Here is a 13,467-nt window from a genome sequence, read left to right on the forward strand (position 1 = left end):
TGGACAAAGCGTTAGAAATATGTTGAAGCCTAGAGGTCGGCTGAATTACAGTTGCTCAAGATATTGAGCGAGTTAGGATAGCAGTAATGAACGAGGTAATTGAACATCTACTCCATCATGAAATGTAAGTCGGGACGGCAATACCAAAAACCTTTTCAAATTCAATCACTGTTTCCTAATACGTCTGAACTATGATCAGACACGTCATCACCCTCATCCTCATCATACAGGTAATTAGGAATCATCTCCGTTCGCAAGCCTGGCAACAACCCAGTCCCATCGTTGAAGAGTAGATCCTTATCGGCATTCGACCATCCTCTGCTCTCAGTTGCTTCTTGAATGGCGTCGCGAATCTTGACGTGCCATTTGAAATTCTCCTCTTGATCCTCTTCCGACAGATATTCGATGACATCTATGCTGCCTCCACTCAGGAGCTCGCTTAATGGATAGCTACCTGCAAATTCCCAGTCTATGATACCTATCTGAAGTCAGATAACGATGCACTTTGTCATCGAAAAGGCATGCTACGTTGTGCTTACCCACGATATGCTTGTCTCGCACCATGATATTCCGCCCATTGAGGTCATTGTGACACAGGACAAACGGCTCCTGCGAAAACGTCTCTTCGTCTTGAAGACATTCTTTGCGGGCTTCTTTCAGCTCCTCCACAAATGCTGCTTTATTCTCTAACAAGGTCTCTCGCCTTGGACCATCGTCGGGAAGGCAATTATACTGATCATCATCTGTCAGTTCCTCGTCCTTTTCGAACAAACGCCACACGATATCCTCGAATGGTGCTTTCGAATAGTAGTAGATCTCCTTATCATAACACGCTAAAGCATATTTCTTGACTGTTGAATATGGCCCGATCTCATAGTGCTCATCGGAGTGAATCTTGTCCTACATGTCTTGTCAATGCAGCTTATCGACCAAGTCCATTTTGGAAGCTCACCCTGCCTTTGAACAACTTCATACCCTCAACGGTAGGTGCCAATTGATGCTCCGGACTCAGACCACCAATCTTGTCAAATCCAATCTCACCAAGCTCAACAACCATACGCGCTATCTCCTTCACAAGCAACTCCTTTTCATCCTCGTCACAATCCTTCCAGACATCACACATAGGTCTACCTTCGACATACTCCATAGTAACATAAGGCGGATCTGCCGATGACCACGAGTACACCTTTGGTACACGTATGCTAGTGTGCTCGGCTACATACGTCAACCAAGCAACCTCATTTTCCAGCTGATTCGGCATAAGTGCATCGCTGTTAGGCTGGCGAACAACAATGTTTTTCGACTCCTCCTCACCACCGCCTTCGCCATCCTGAGAGAACAAGTTCAGCACGTCATCTACCCAGACCCTTAAATCCACTCATTTCAACTCACCGCAAACCCCATCTCAACAAGCCAAACATCATTATATCCCCCACTCGCCAGCAGCCTACTACGTCTTACATTTCTTTCCCTCCCCCTTTCCCCCCTTTCCTCCTTTCCCTCCCCCTCCTTTTTCTCCACCAATATCAGCGGGGTATCCATCCCGGCAATAGCTACATTTTTCAGGATATCTACCACTGCCGAGCTTATAGTGCCAGACTCCCGCGTGGAGCTTGCATTTGACAAGGTGTTTTCCATCTCCGCCGACATTTTTGCAGACCATGCATTTGTGGGTGGTAGGCATTCCAGAAAAGAAAGGGCTGAGGTAGGCAAAAGGGGGATTAGTCAGCAAGCATCGGGTCGCTGCAGGAATGGGGAATGTGGGAATCATGGCCAGAGATGGGGTAGTTGATATGTGTTTGATAGTCTCAATGGAAGTGTTCGTGGAAGAGGGGGAATAACAGGATGTACGTGTGCTTGTAGAGAGACAGGTTTGGATTTTGTGACAAAGGAACGAGTGAGAAAGGCCACCACTGAAGCTGTGGGTGGATAATGGATGAGAGGAAAAGAGATCGCTGTAGTATGCATTACCATTGGAGAGCAACAAGGGGTCAAGTAGACTCTGCCAGCGACCTTCAATCCCGACTTGTTGTCTCGCCCTTACCATCCGGCGAAATCCTGGTTCTGTTGACTTTGCAATGTCCGCCATCCTTGATTAAACGCTCATCCACAGTAGACTTACCTACAAAATCCATCAAATCGTCGGAAACATCTCCTCTCTAGCTCTATCCAATATCTCATTCCCTTGTCCCAACAACAAGTCAATATTCTCCGTACTCCACTCCCTCTCTATCGCAAACTCCTCAACCTTATCGATGATCTTATTACACCACTCAGCATCCTTCTCCGCCTCCTCATCTTCCTCACAGCGATCCGTATACTCCACAATCGTCAGGGGTTTACCAGCCAACATTTCGCAAAGCGGAAAACTGCCCGCGAACTCCCAATCGATGACAGCTACACACACGATGGCAATAAGTGACCATCTCAAAATCATCTTTCACCACCAGGAAATCGAAGAGTTCAAAATAGGGGCGCTGGGAAAGCAAACAGCAAACTCACCAACAACCCTCCCCTCCCTAACCAAAACGTTCCTCCCCTCAAAATCCCCATGGCAAAGCACAAACGGCATCTCCTTCCCAAACCCCTCTTCATCCTGAGCCACCTTCTCCCTCTCCCTATTCAACTCCTCCACAAACGCCTCCTTCCTCTCAAATAACGCCTGCCGCTCATCTCCCGCGTCCTCAAGATCTCTACTTACAGTTTCCACGTCAGCGGGGTAGAAAAGACTCCAGTCGATATCATCATTGGATGCGTGGGAATAGTAGCATATTTCCTTGTCGTAGTAGGCGAGGATGTAGTCCTTGGTGGTGGAGTATGGACCGATATTGTAGTGCGCGTGCGAGTGGAACTTGTCCTACACCTTTCGCTTTAGTCGCTGCTCGCCCGGCCTGTGTGAATAGGTGTGAAATAGGAGATGGGGGAAGCGAAAGACATACCCGTCCCTTGAATAGTTTCACTCCTTCCACAGTCGGTCCCAGCTCATGAGATGGTAAGAGGCCACCGATCTTGTCGAACCGGAGCTCGGCCATCTGGACTATGATGTTGGCGATTTCGGTGCAGAGCGTTTCTTGCTGATCTGCGGTGCAGTCTTTGTAGGCTGAGCCTAGGGGCTGGCCGTCTATGTATTCGAGGGCAACGAACGAATGCGGCTGTTTTGATGAGTATGCGTATACTTTTGGCACTGGAATAGAGGTGTGTTGAGATACGTAGGTCAGCCATGCGACCTCATTTTCGAGCTGGTCTGGTAGCAGTGCGTCGGCTTTGGGTATACGATAGACGAATTGATGGATTCGTTTGCCTTCACCATCGTGGCCCTGTTCACTGTTCAGAAACAGAGTGGAATATTTTATAAAGGCGTACTTACGGGAGCCTTCACTTTAACAAGCCAAACATAATTATAACCTCCAGAAGCGAGCAGCGTGGTATTAACGACGCTTAGCTGCTCGCTTGTTTGGATAGTCCCACCCGTTAAAGCAGTAATCACATCGACGAGGCTTTCCTGTAGTATCTGGCTTGTAGAAGCAGACTTTTGGATGCTCGGTGCACCATTGTTGGTGGTTTCGGCAGAATCCGACATTCTTGCAGACCATACAGTGATGGGTTGTCGGCATTGAGAGGACGTTGTGTTGCTTATTAATCAAGTGTCGGGTCCTTGCAGGCACCAGGAATGTGTCCTTGGATGCTGAAGACATTGGGAGGAATATACTTCTAAACATGATGAAAGAAACGAAGGCTGAAGGTATATGGATAAAGGAGAGGACGTTTGCAGACTTGAAACTTGCCTCTTGCAACAAAGAAAGAAACGTTCTTCTCATTTGTGTCGAAAGATTCATGGAAGCTGAATTTTAGGGCAAGAGCAGAGCGTATGTAAGGAATGAAAATTGCGTTTGAATGAGGTTGCATAATAGCGGTTCAAAATGCAGCAACAGCGTCAAACCATTGTCGAGGTGCCTTAATCCCATTTTACTGTCTCGCCTTTACCATCCGACCAAATCCAGCCCGGCCCTGGCTCAGTTGACTTCGTAATGTCCGCCATCCTTGCGAACTTGACCTCGCAGACTTTTCCTTCCGTGTCGAACTCGAGTTTGACGCCCCTTACTCTTGCAGATTCCGGTATATCGTACCGTGACGTGACTTGAGGTAGTCCCCGTTCTTCCATCTCAATCAGGCTCTCCGCTACATTGCCTGTGAGTATACTGTCCCACACGCCTTCTTGTCTGGGGGTGGTCTTAAGCAGCTGCACAGCCTCACGTCGTACAAGCGGGTCCCGACAATGGTGAGCGACACTATAGAGCGGGGCGATCAGGTTCATGCCGAGGCAGAAATAGGGCTCCAAGACACCGTTGTGACAGTGATGAGCGTGACACCTCAAAAACTCTTGCGCCCAGACGACAATTTGCTTGTGCTGCTCATAATAGGGGTCGAAATTTGTCTCTGGGAAATCTGTCTTGTCGGGTGATGCATGTATGGAGATGTAATAGAACATTTGGCAGAGCCGAAGGACTCTGTACAATTGCGTTCCTCGTCGGTCCAGGACGGTTGAGGAGACAAAGGCGTCGAGAGCAAATTTCCATGATGTGAGTATATCTAAGTATTCGCCACGCTGCTTGAAGCCTTCGTGTAACTTGTCGGCATCGGTGAGAAGTTGAAGACAGTGGTTCCAGTGATAGTCGAGGCTGTTTCCAGCCTCTTCTAATGTCGTAAATGCTGGTGGAATGGAGGCACAGAATCCGGGAAGGCTTGCTTCTCCATGTTTGCTGAGCTCCATAGGCCGGGTTCCCACCAGCTAGAAATATGTCAGCCAGTACGTTAGAAATAATTTCCAACGATGGGATGTACCCCAGCAGCTTGCATGTCAAGGCGGTTGAAATAGATCTCCAGGTCTGCTAGTGGGATGAATGACTGGGACGAACGCAATAGCGTCCCACCATCGCGCTTTCTAGTTTCCTGCTCAGAGACTTCCGCCAATAATTTGATGCCGCTCTGTATGTGCATAAGTGATGATCCTTGGTGCCCTCTCAAAGCCTTATCAAATTCAGTGGTAGTCACGAGTGGGTCAGGGCTAGCCTAACTTCGAAAGAAGAAAACAAAAGGCAAGCAACCAGGAAAACCTCAGTGGTAGGTCGACCACCATCGTTGCCTTGTATTAAGTGGCGTATAGCTTTGTTGTAATGATGTAAGGCAAAGCTACCTTCCTCAAGTGTCCATACCTGCTTTTTTAATTTTGGATCAGACTGCCTAAATCGCTCGTGCAATGAAGATAGGGCAAGAACAGCATGCTTGATGACAGGTTCATGGTAGAAGACTTGAGGAATTGTCGCTTCCCAGAATGTGCTGCTAAATAGACAGAAGAGTTGAGGTGCCGTTTTCGCCCGAAAATACTCAAAGCTTCGTTGCTCGCCATCTCGAAAAGGCTGGCCTGGTGATAATAGAGTGAGTCCCAGTAGACTATAGGCAGGTGAGTCTAAGTTGTGCCCTGAAGATAGCTCGAGGCTGGTCTCCTGCGGGTAGCCATCGCACTTTCAGAAGTCAACCATCTCTGATTGGTTTGGTAGAGTCAAGATGTTAGCGAGCAAGCTCACCTTGCGGCCCGTGCTTGTGCAGCGCTGGCAGAAAGGTTTCGTCTCATCACATTTTACTCTCCTAACTGGGTCGTATTCAATCCTTCCATTCCCCTTTGCTTGGAGTTGGCGGACAACTTACTTCTACAAGAGTCCGAAATTAGTATGAACATCGCAAAGACTAAATTTAGACGCTCGCAAGAATGAATTGAGACTCGCTTCTCGAAGCAGCGCTTCGCAAAGAACCAATGCTGCTACTGTGCGGATGGCCAACGGAGACTGGGGGGACACTTAGAGGGTGGGCCAGGAGGCATACTTGCAGGTTTGACAGCCCGATTTGACCTTGGTAGCCCACTTCCTCGTCCTCTTAGATGCGCCGTTTAGCTCTCGCGCATTAGATCGCTGGATATCTGGAGGGGAGGCATTCTGAGCTTTCGGGCGGCGAGGTATAGCTACTTTTAGGTTGTCTTGCATAGTGGCCTTCCCTCGCGATATACGAATGACCCAGTGACAGAAAAGGAGGACTCGGGCGAGTGAGTCTCCGCGAAGGACTTGAATGGGCGCGAAGATGATACGACACGCCCTCTCGTTGCATTGATCAAGTCATTATCTGGCAAGATGGCATTGCTTTGGGGGCAATATAACGCCGTGAGACACGCATCTTGGCTCCCCAGCAAGGCTCGATAGGCTAAGTAATTGTCCGAGCCGTGTATAGACCGACTGCACATATGAATGGTCAATGATGGGGACGTGCAGCTTCGCCCTGTGCATGTGAAATGATGCAGAGAGCCGGCTTGAGGATATGATTTTAGCTCAGTGCAGATTAGGGACTTCCTGCTGCCGGTCTTGGCAAGGGGCTGTGAGGATTCTGCCAAGAGTCCGAATATTTTGGAGCTCCACTAAAACCCTGGTCTCTTGGCGTGGTACGCCAGGCCCTCTGGTCTGATTGGTCTGCTCGTACAACAATCACTAGCTGCCCTGAGAACCACATATCACGTCCAACTGCACACAGCCGGCTTATCCTGTCGGTATCATAAAAGACGCTGACCCATCCCCTTTTCCATACCTATCATTTGCAGCGACACGCGCAGTTGTCGCACCCCTTTGCCCTTGATGCCGACTTGTTGCGTGCCCTCGTTGCCCCCATGCTGTCGTACTCAACACTGTTGTCGCGTTCCCTCGCTTTGTCAGCTCCCTTGCTTCACTGCGTTCCCGCCACAAACATAGGCCACGCAAGCAAATAGGGGAATCCCATGTCGCGTTCCATGCACTGTCGCCTGCCCTGCCACTGTTTGCTTCCCTTTATCTTCCTCAGACCTCCCAAACACTACCTTCTTCCTATGTCCTATCAGTAAAACCTCATCTTGAGCGAAGAAGAGCCATCAAGCCCATTCAATCAAAGCTCTTCTGAACTTCAAAAAACCCGTCATAATGGCACCGTCGTACTGTGCAGCGAGGGACGACCCGGACAGCAAGTGGCCCAACTTCTGCCCATCAACTGCTGCCGCCTACCTCTACTGCATACTGTTCGCCCTCACACTGATTGCCCACATCACCCAATCCATCATCTATCGCAAAGGATACTCATGGGTAGTGGCAATGAGTGCCCTCTGGCAATTCCTCGCCTACGCCTTTCGCATCGTCAGCATCAAGAACCCAACAAAGACGTCGTGGTATTCCGCATGGTTCATTCTCATCCTGCTTGCCCCGCTTTGGATTAACGCCTATGTCTACATGGTTCTTGGTCGCATGGTCTACAATTACACCAAGAGTGCCAAAATACTTGGCGTCAAAGCCTGGCGCTTCGGTCTTACCTTTGTAGGGCTCGACATTGTTGCCTTCATTGTGCAGGTCATCGGAGCTGCTTCAGCCTCTGGCAGTAACAAGTCACACACCGCCATCATGAGGGGTCTCCATGTCTACATGGGTGGAGTCGGCCTTCAACAACTTTTCATCATCATCTTCTTTGGTCTAGCTATTCTCTTTCACAGGGAGATGAACCGGGACCTGCCTAAAGCTTCGCGACCGCGACCGCTTACTCTTCTCTATGTGGTCTACTCTGCACTAGCACTGGTAACTGTTCGTATCATCTTCCGTCTGGTCGAGTACTCTGGGGGCCTCGATACCGGTATCTCGGCGCACGAGGCTTATCAGTATGTCTTCGATTCAACAGCCATGCTCATAGCGCTCGCTCTCTTCAACGTTGTGCATCCTGGAAGAATTATGCTGGGTAAGGAGTCGAATTTTCCAAGCCGGAAAGACAGAAAAGCGGTAGGGAAGGATCATGTCTGGGGCAGGGCCGGACAAAATTCGCATACTACCGACGAAAACTCACAGTCCTGGGTCAATCTGGACAGAGTGCAGTCGAAGGGCTCAAATGTATGAAAGGGTGTGTCTTGAAGCGGGATATGGACGTGGAAAATCAAGATTACAACCTCCAGGGTCGCCATCGATCTTCAGTGGCATCAGCTTTGCACGTGGCGTCAGCTTTGCAAGACGGGAAATTATGTCCTCCGTTAGTTGAGGTTATCCATGGAGGCGAAATAGTATTTAATGACTCACAGTCTTGCATGCGAGCGAGAAAGTACTTGAGGTAATCAGACAGACTTTAATGCTCGACTACTGCTTGCCCTGCATACCTATTCAATCAATATTAGATTGCTGAGAAAACAATGAAATCTTCTATGTAAAAGCTTGATCCCGAAGAAAAAATGACAGTCCCATATCATTCCAACCTGCCGCACGACAGGAATCCTGGACACAGAACTTGAATCGAAAGACTTCATTTTCTCGGAAGAGATTGCAACTTCATCCGAAAGACATGTTGTGACTCTTGTAACACATGGATCAGCTTTGGGAGAACCTCATTGGACTGCAAAAGCGAATGGAAAGCCGTTGTTAACGAGCCGCAATAGTCGAAAGAGTCACAACGAAGTAAGAACAACAGGAAATAGGCATTCGCAAATGGAAATCTACCTGGTGAACTCACAGAAAACTCCTTTCATTCATCATGTGAGTCTACCATTAAATGCGAATGTTCCAGACGTCACGGAAAGACATGGAAATATGTCAGAGTCTACACCAACACACACAATCATACCTGAATCGGGATTTACGTACATTTGAGAACTGATCACGCTGTCCATACTTACTAGCCAGAAAATTGCATATTACACCTTGGCACGAACCAGCTCATTACTCTCGGCTCACGTCGTACCATATCACCCAATCCCCAATTAACCAAGGCATCACACGAACAATGCGATCTCAACACCCCGTAGCTAACACCTCTCCCCACCCTCCCCACCATTCCCACCCTTTCCTAATTTCCTCTTCACCAATTTCCCCTCCTTACTAATCCCCCCTTCACCCATCCACCCACCCCTCGAAAATCATGTGCCACCACACGCACCACGCCTACCTCCTCTGTGGCTGCATCTACATCCACCTGCCCTCCTTACAACCCTGTTCCCTCGCGCATAAAATACAGACAATCTGCGGCTACAGAACCGGAAACACGATTTATGGAGGGTTAGAAGGTGAGTGTCCACGTCATCAGGGGCGGGAAATGCCTGTGGACTTATTCTTGGTGAAGCATGGGGAGCTGATGGTGCCGGAAATTATATGTGATGGTGAGGGGAAGGAGGAATATGATAGGATAAAGTTAAAAGTAGAGGAAGGTTGAAGAGTGGGCTCAACATGGTAACGGGGCGGGGTTGGGGAATAGCGTTGTAGCAAAAGGGGGGATGAGAAGTACAAAATGCTGACAGGTGAGACGAAGAAGTTTGCATAACGCACAGACATGGGGATGTTCCGGAGACCGGGGATTGGTTCTTGAGCTTCGGAGCCGAAACAAAAATGTCCGCTGTGCGTGAAGGAGGCCCGCTGGTGTTTGTGAGGGGATCGGATGTGAGATCCGAGAAGCAAGATGAGTTTCGAGTTCTGATTTATTAATGTGCCTGCTGCCCTCGCCCCAAGAGAAGCTCCAATTGGACTGAAAGATCATGATCGCGGCATGGCTCTTAATGCACAGATGACTCCTGCTGCCAAGTTCCGCATAATCGGAATCTCTAAATCCATCTGAACAACGACAGTTCTTCGAAGTCAATGGCGATATATGCCAAAATTGAAGTATGAAAAAAGGATTGGCTGCAGCGCTATGAAGCGCAAATGTTTGATAGGCATTGTTTTGCGTTCTGTGGCTTATGAGATATGAAGCTTAAATTGCTAGATGGCGAGTCAAGGCAGTGATATAGGTGTCTCAGCACTCAGAACTTTATACAAAAGCCTATGAACGGTGACTTGCCTCACCTTGTTGTCAGCACAAAGGCAAAATTCCTCTTAATTTTTATGTAGATGAAGTGGCCCTTTTTTAAACCCGCAGTTGACGAGGCCCGTTCAGTCTTCCTGAGAAACCTGAATTCCTGCACTGATCACAATTTAATGCTCAAAGATTTCATGGATTTGGGGCAAGTTGTTATGATCGATCACGGGAGCTCGAAAGCTCGGTAAAGCCCTACACAATCTTCTTCCAATTCATAGACAAAGCCTACCGAAAATAAAATCAGGAGAGAGGCAAGAGAATTCACAGAACATGGTTTTGCACGCTGTATTGAACATCTGCACATATGCATTGATTTCTCGCGAGGTACAAATGAACAGTCAGTCCCTCCCTGTCGTAGAAGTCAACGCAAAAATGGGCGAGACTTCTAGTGATCGACATTAAGGAGAGAGATCTCGTAGAGAAGAAGATGCAATGGAAATAAACAGATATTCGATGATAATTAAGTAAGGCTGAGAGTATGGCAAGAATCACTGATGTTGTTCAATATTGGGCCTAAGCCAAGGCTTGCATTGCTGATACTGCTTAGGTATACAACGGAGGTTGGTCTTCATAGTGGGTAGAATATTGATGAAAGAAGTAGACTACTTCAGCCAAGGGAATATAAGAGTCAAGACCGGAGGAAACGATAGATTCCTCCTAGAATTCACGATGTTGTAGCCCCCTTTGACAGCTAGTGATTAGAGTTACGACTAGAGGAGGCCACCCCTAAATCGGATGCTTCTAGCCTAATAAGGCCTAAAGGGCGTAGCGGGGAGCAATTACAAAGATGCGCGCTCAGGATAAGAACTACGCTAACGAGCTTAGATTGTTGCGATCGTGCAATCTGGGCCTCGGCAATAAGCAGCTAGCGTACTTTGCTACCAGTTTGCCACTGAAGCAAATTGCTACTATACGGATATAAAACTTAGTAATAATTATTAAAAATTAATTAGCTATATATTTATAAAATATATTAAGCTATATATATATAGACTAGTTATTATTAATTAATAGTTATTCTTTTAATATATAAAGATTTATAAATTACTTTAGATAATAATTATTCTATTTTATATTATATAATTATAATAAGTTCTAAGCTTAAATAAGCTAGCTTTATTTTTTTATTTTATTAACTATATTTAATAACTATAAAAATATTACTATAGATAATAATATTTATACTATATAGCAATAAAGGCAAATAGGCTTTAATATAGCTATTTATATAAATTTATTAAAAAATTCTTTATTTACTATTAATTTAGCTTTTAGATAATAAGCTTAAGAATAGTTTATAAATACTTTTAATCTTAGAATTTTTAATAAAGATATAATAAATAAAGTATTTTATAAAATAATAAAATTAAATACTATTAATTAGTTAAAGTAATTAATAAAAATAAAAGATTTTTTTATATTTATATAACTATAGAGCTATATATTTAAATATATATAAAGGCTAATATTTAGTATTAAGTATATTAATTAAAAAAATATAATACTTTTATAAAGCTATTTCTAAAAAATACTATAGAATTTATATAGAAATTATATCTCTTTATTAATATTTTATTAAAAGTAATCTAGTATATATAGTATAAAGTCTATAATTTATTAGTAATAACTAGATTTATTTTATTAATATAATAAATACTAGTAATAAAAGCTAAACCTAAAGAATCTATAAATATAATAATATTTAAAGTTAAATAATTAAATAATTAAATTAGGGAGATTAGCTTAGAAGATAAGTAGGGTACTATTATAATTAGAATTGCTATTATTAAAGTATTTAAATATAATAAAAACTATAAAATAATAATTTATTATTTTTATATCTCTTATAGGCTTAATATAGAAATAGTTATTTAATAACTTAAAGCTATAGAAATAAATATTATAACTTATAAATATATTATTATTTAAATTAAGTAAAAAGAATTAAATTATAAGCTTAAAAGGAATATTAAATATTAGCAATATAGCGAACTATATATAATATATAATTATAATTATAATAATAATTTAAATAATACTTTAAATACTTAGTAAAAATATAATAAACTTATTAATAAATAAAGAAATATTTAAACTAGTAATTAAAAAGGGCTAAATAAAAGAAATAATAAAAAAAACTTAAAAAGTTAATACTAGAAAAAGTTATATATAGCTATAGCTATAGCGGAAAGTAGCAACTAGGAGAGGAGATATATGTAGTAGAGGAGATATTCCTTAATTATATAGTAAGTTATATAGATGAAGGGAAGATCCCCTCCTATTTGCGCAGAAACTATATATAGGGTTATTAAGTAGAAACTATATATAAGGCTGCTAAGCCTCCCTCTAAAGCTATATCTGTAATAGGTGCTTGCTAAAAAGAAAAAAAGGGTAGCGCTCTTGCTAATAGTAACTAATATATATAGGGTATTATGCTATTATATTATATAATAAAAACCTTATTACTTATTGCCCTTAGCTTTCTTTGCCTTAATCTTTAAATAACTAGAACAATAAACAACCTGCACTAGTGAGGGCGTTCTAGTAGAATAATAAATAGCTTGTAATAGTAAAGGCGTTTTAGAAGCAACAATAGGAACAACAACAAAAAGGGCGCTAGGGCAATTACTTAGGACAATAGTAATAGTAGTATTTTTAGATTTAGGTTAACCTTTCCTAGGTCTATTATTATAATCACTCTAGTTTAGGCTAGCGTAGGCATTATTATAAGCGATATTAGGTTAAAAGTTAATAAAATTAATATAATATAACCTATATTATAGATAAGCTTTATCTTTTCTTAATATAATATATTTTATCTTTATATTAGAGAATAGGTATTATAGATTATAGGCCTATACTAGGTTTTAAGCGTTGGAAAGACAATTAATATTATATTATAAGTTGTTTTTATAACTATATATTCGCTACTTTACTAAATATCGAATAATCCTAGTAAGCATAATATAGCAATTAATAAAGGCTTTAATATCGAAAGTATTATTATCTAAGTAACTATCTTTAACTATAGTAGGTAGTTATTTATTTAGGATATATTTATAGGGGTCTAGAGCTAAAGGGATAGGCTTAAGCTAAGTAATTAATACTATAGGGTAGATATATATATTAGATAGAAGATTGAGCTTATAAGCTAGATTACTAACCTTATTAAAAACCTTAAAAAGGCTAACTCTTTAAGGACTAAGCTTGCTATTAAGTAATCCTAGTATTGAGTAGCTATAGTATAAAGCTAAGTAGACCTAATTACTAGGCTTTAAGGCGCTAATTTTAAAATACTTACTATTATAATATTATTTTATTATAGCTATACTAAAAGCTATTACTTCTTTAGTAGACTCCCTCTTTATTTATTATAAAGCTTAGTAGTTTTTGGCGGGAAGGTCTGCAAGTATCCCTAGGTTATCCCTAATTCTAAAACTATAGATTAATTTATTAGGAGCAAAACTAGTAGTAGCATTAATAGAGTTATTTAATATTATAGTTATAAAAAGAAGTAGCTCTACTTAATTATCGGCTAAAAATTAAAAGATATAGAAGTAAAGAGCGATTTCTACTAAC

General features: G+C 42.9%; 4 protein-coding genes across 4 annotated transcripts; 1 reads left to right on the forward strand and 3 right to left on the reverse strand.

The window, feature by feature from the left end:
* Window positions 1-161: 161 nt before the first annotated feature.
* Window positions 162-1,650, reverse strand: KY384_005222 (uncharacterized protein; the record flags this gene model as incomplete). Its single annotated transcript, XM_044813723.1, has 4 exons — window positions 162-478; window positions 540-900; window positions 953-1,330; window positions 1,393-1,650. 4 exons carry the CDS (start codon window positions 1,648-1,650, stop codon window positions 162-164), a joined length of 1,314 nt encoding a protein of 437 aa, XP_044669024.1.
* Window positions 1,651-2,134: 484 nt separating this feature from the next.
* Window positions 2,135-3,580, reverse strand: KY384_005223 (uncharacterized protein; the record flags this gene model as incomplete). Its single annotated transcript, XM_044813724.1, has 4 exons — window positions 2,135-2,397; window positions 2,503-2,857; window positions 2,940-3,317; window positions 3,368-3,580. The coding sequence occupies 4 exons, from the start codon at window positions 3,578-3,580 to the stop codon at window positions 2,135-2,137; spliced, it is 1,209 nt and encodes a 402-aa protein (XP_044669025.1).
* A 335-nt stretch (window positions 3,581-3,915) lies between these two features.
* KY384_005224 (uncharacterized protein) lies at window positions 3,916-4,998 on the reverse strand (the record flags this gene model as incomplete). Its single annotated transcript, XM_044813725.1, is given in 3 exon segments — window positions 3,916-3,954; window positions 3,971-4,789; window positions 4,843-4,998. The coding sequence occupies 3 exon segments, from the start codon at window positions 4,996-4,998 to the stop codon at window positions 3,916-3,918; spliced, it is 1,014 nt and encodes a 337-aa protein (XP_044669026.1).
* A 1,997-nt stretch (window positions 4,999-6,995) lies between these two features.
* On the forward strand, window positions 6,996-7,949 carry KY384_005225 (uncharacterized protein; the record flags this gene model as incomplete). The annotated part of the gene is made up of 1 exon (XM_044813726.1): window positions 6,996-7,949. The coding sequence occupies one exon, from the start codon at window positions 6,996-6,998 to the stop codon at window positions 7,947-7,949; it is 954 nt and encodes a 317-aa protein (XP_044669027.1).
* Window positions 7,950-13,467: the final 5,518 nt, after the last annotated feature.

The sequence above is a fragment of the Bacidia gigantensis genome (genome assembly GCF_019456465.1).
Source record: "Bacidia gigantensis strain McMullin 20006 chromosome Unknown contig_245, whole genome shotgun sequence".
Classification (NCBI taxonomy): domain Eukaryota; kingdom Fungi; phylum Ascomycota; class Lecanoromycetes; order Lecanorales; family Ramalinaceae; genus Bacidia; species Bacidia gigantensis.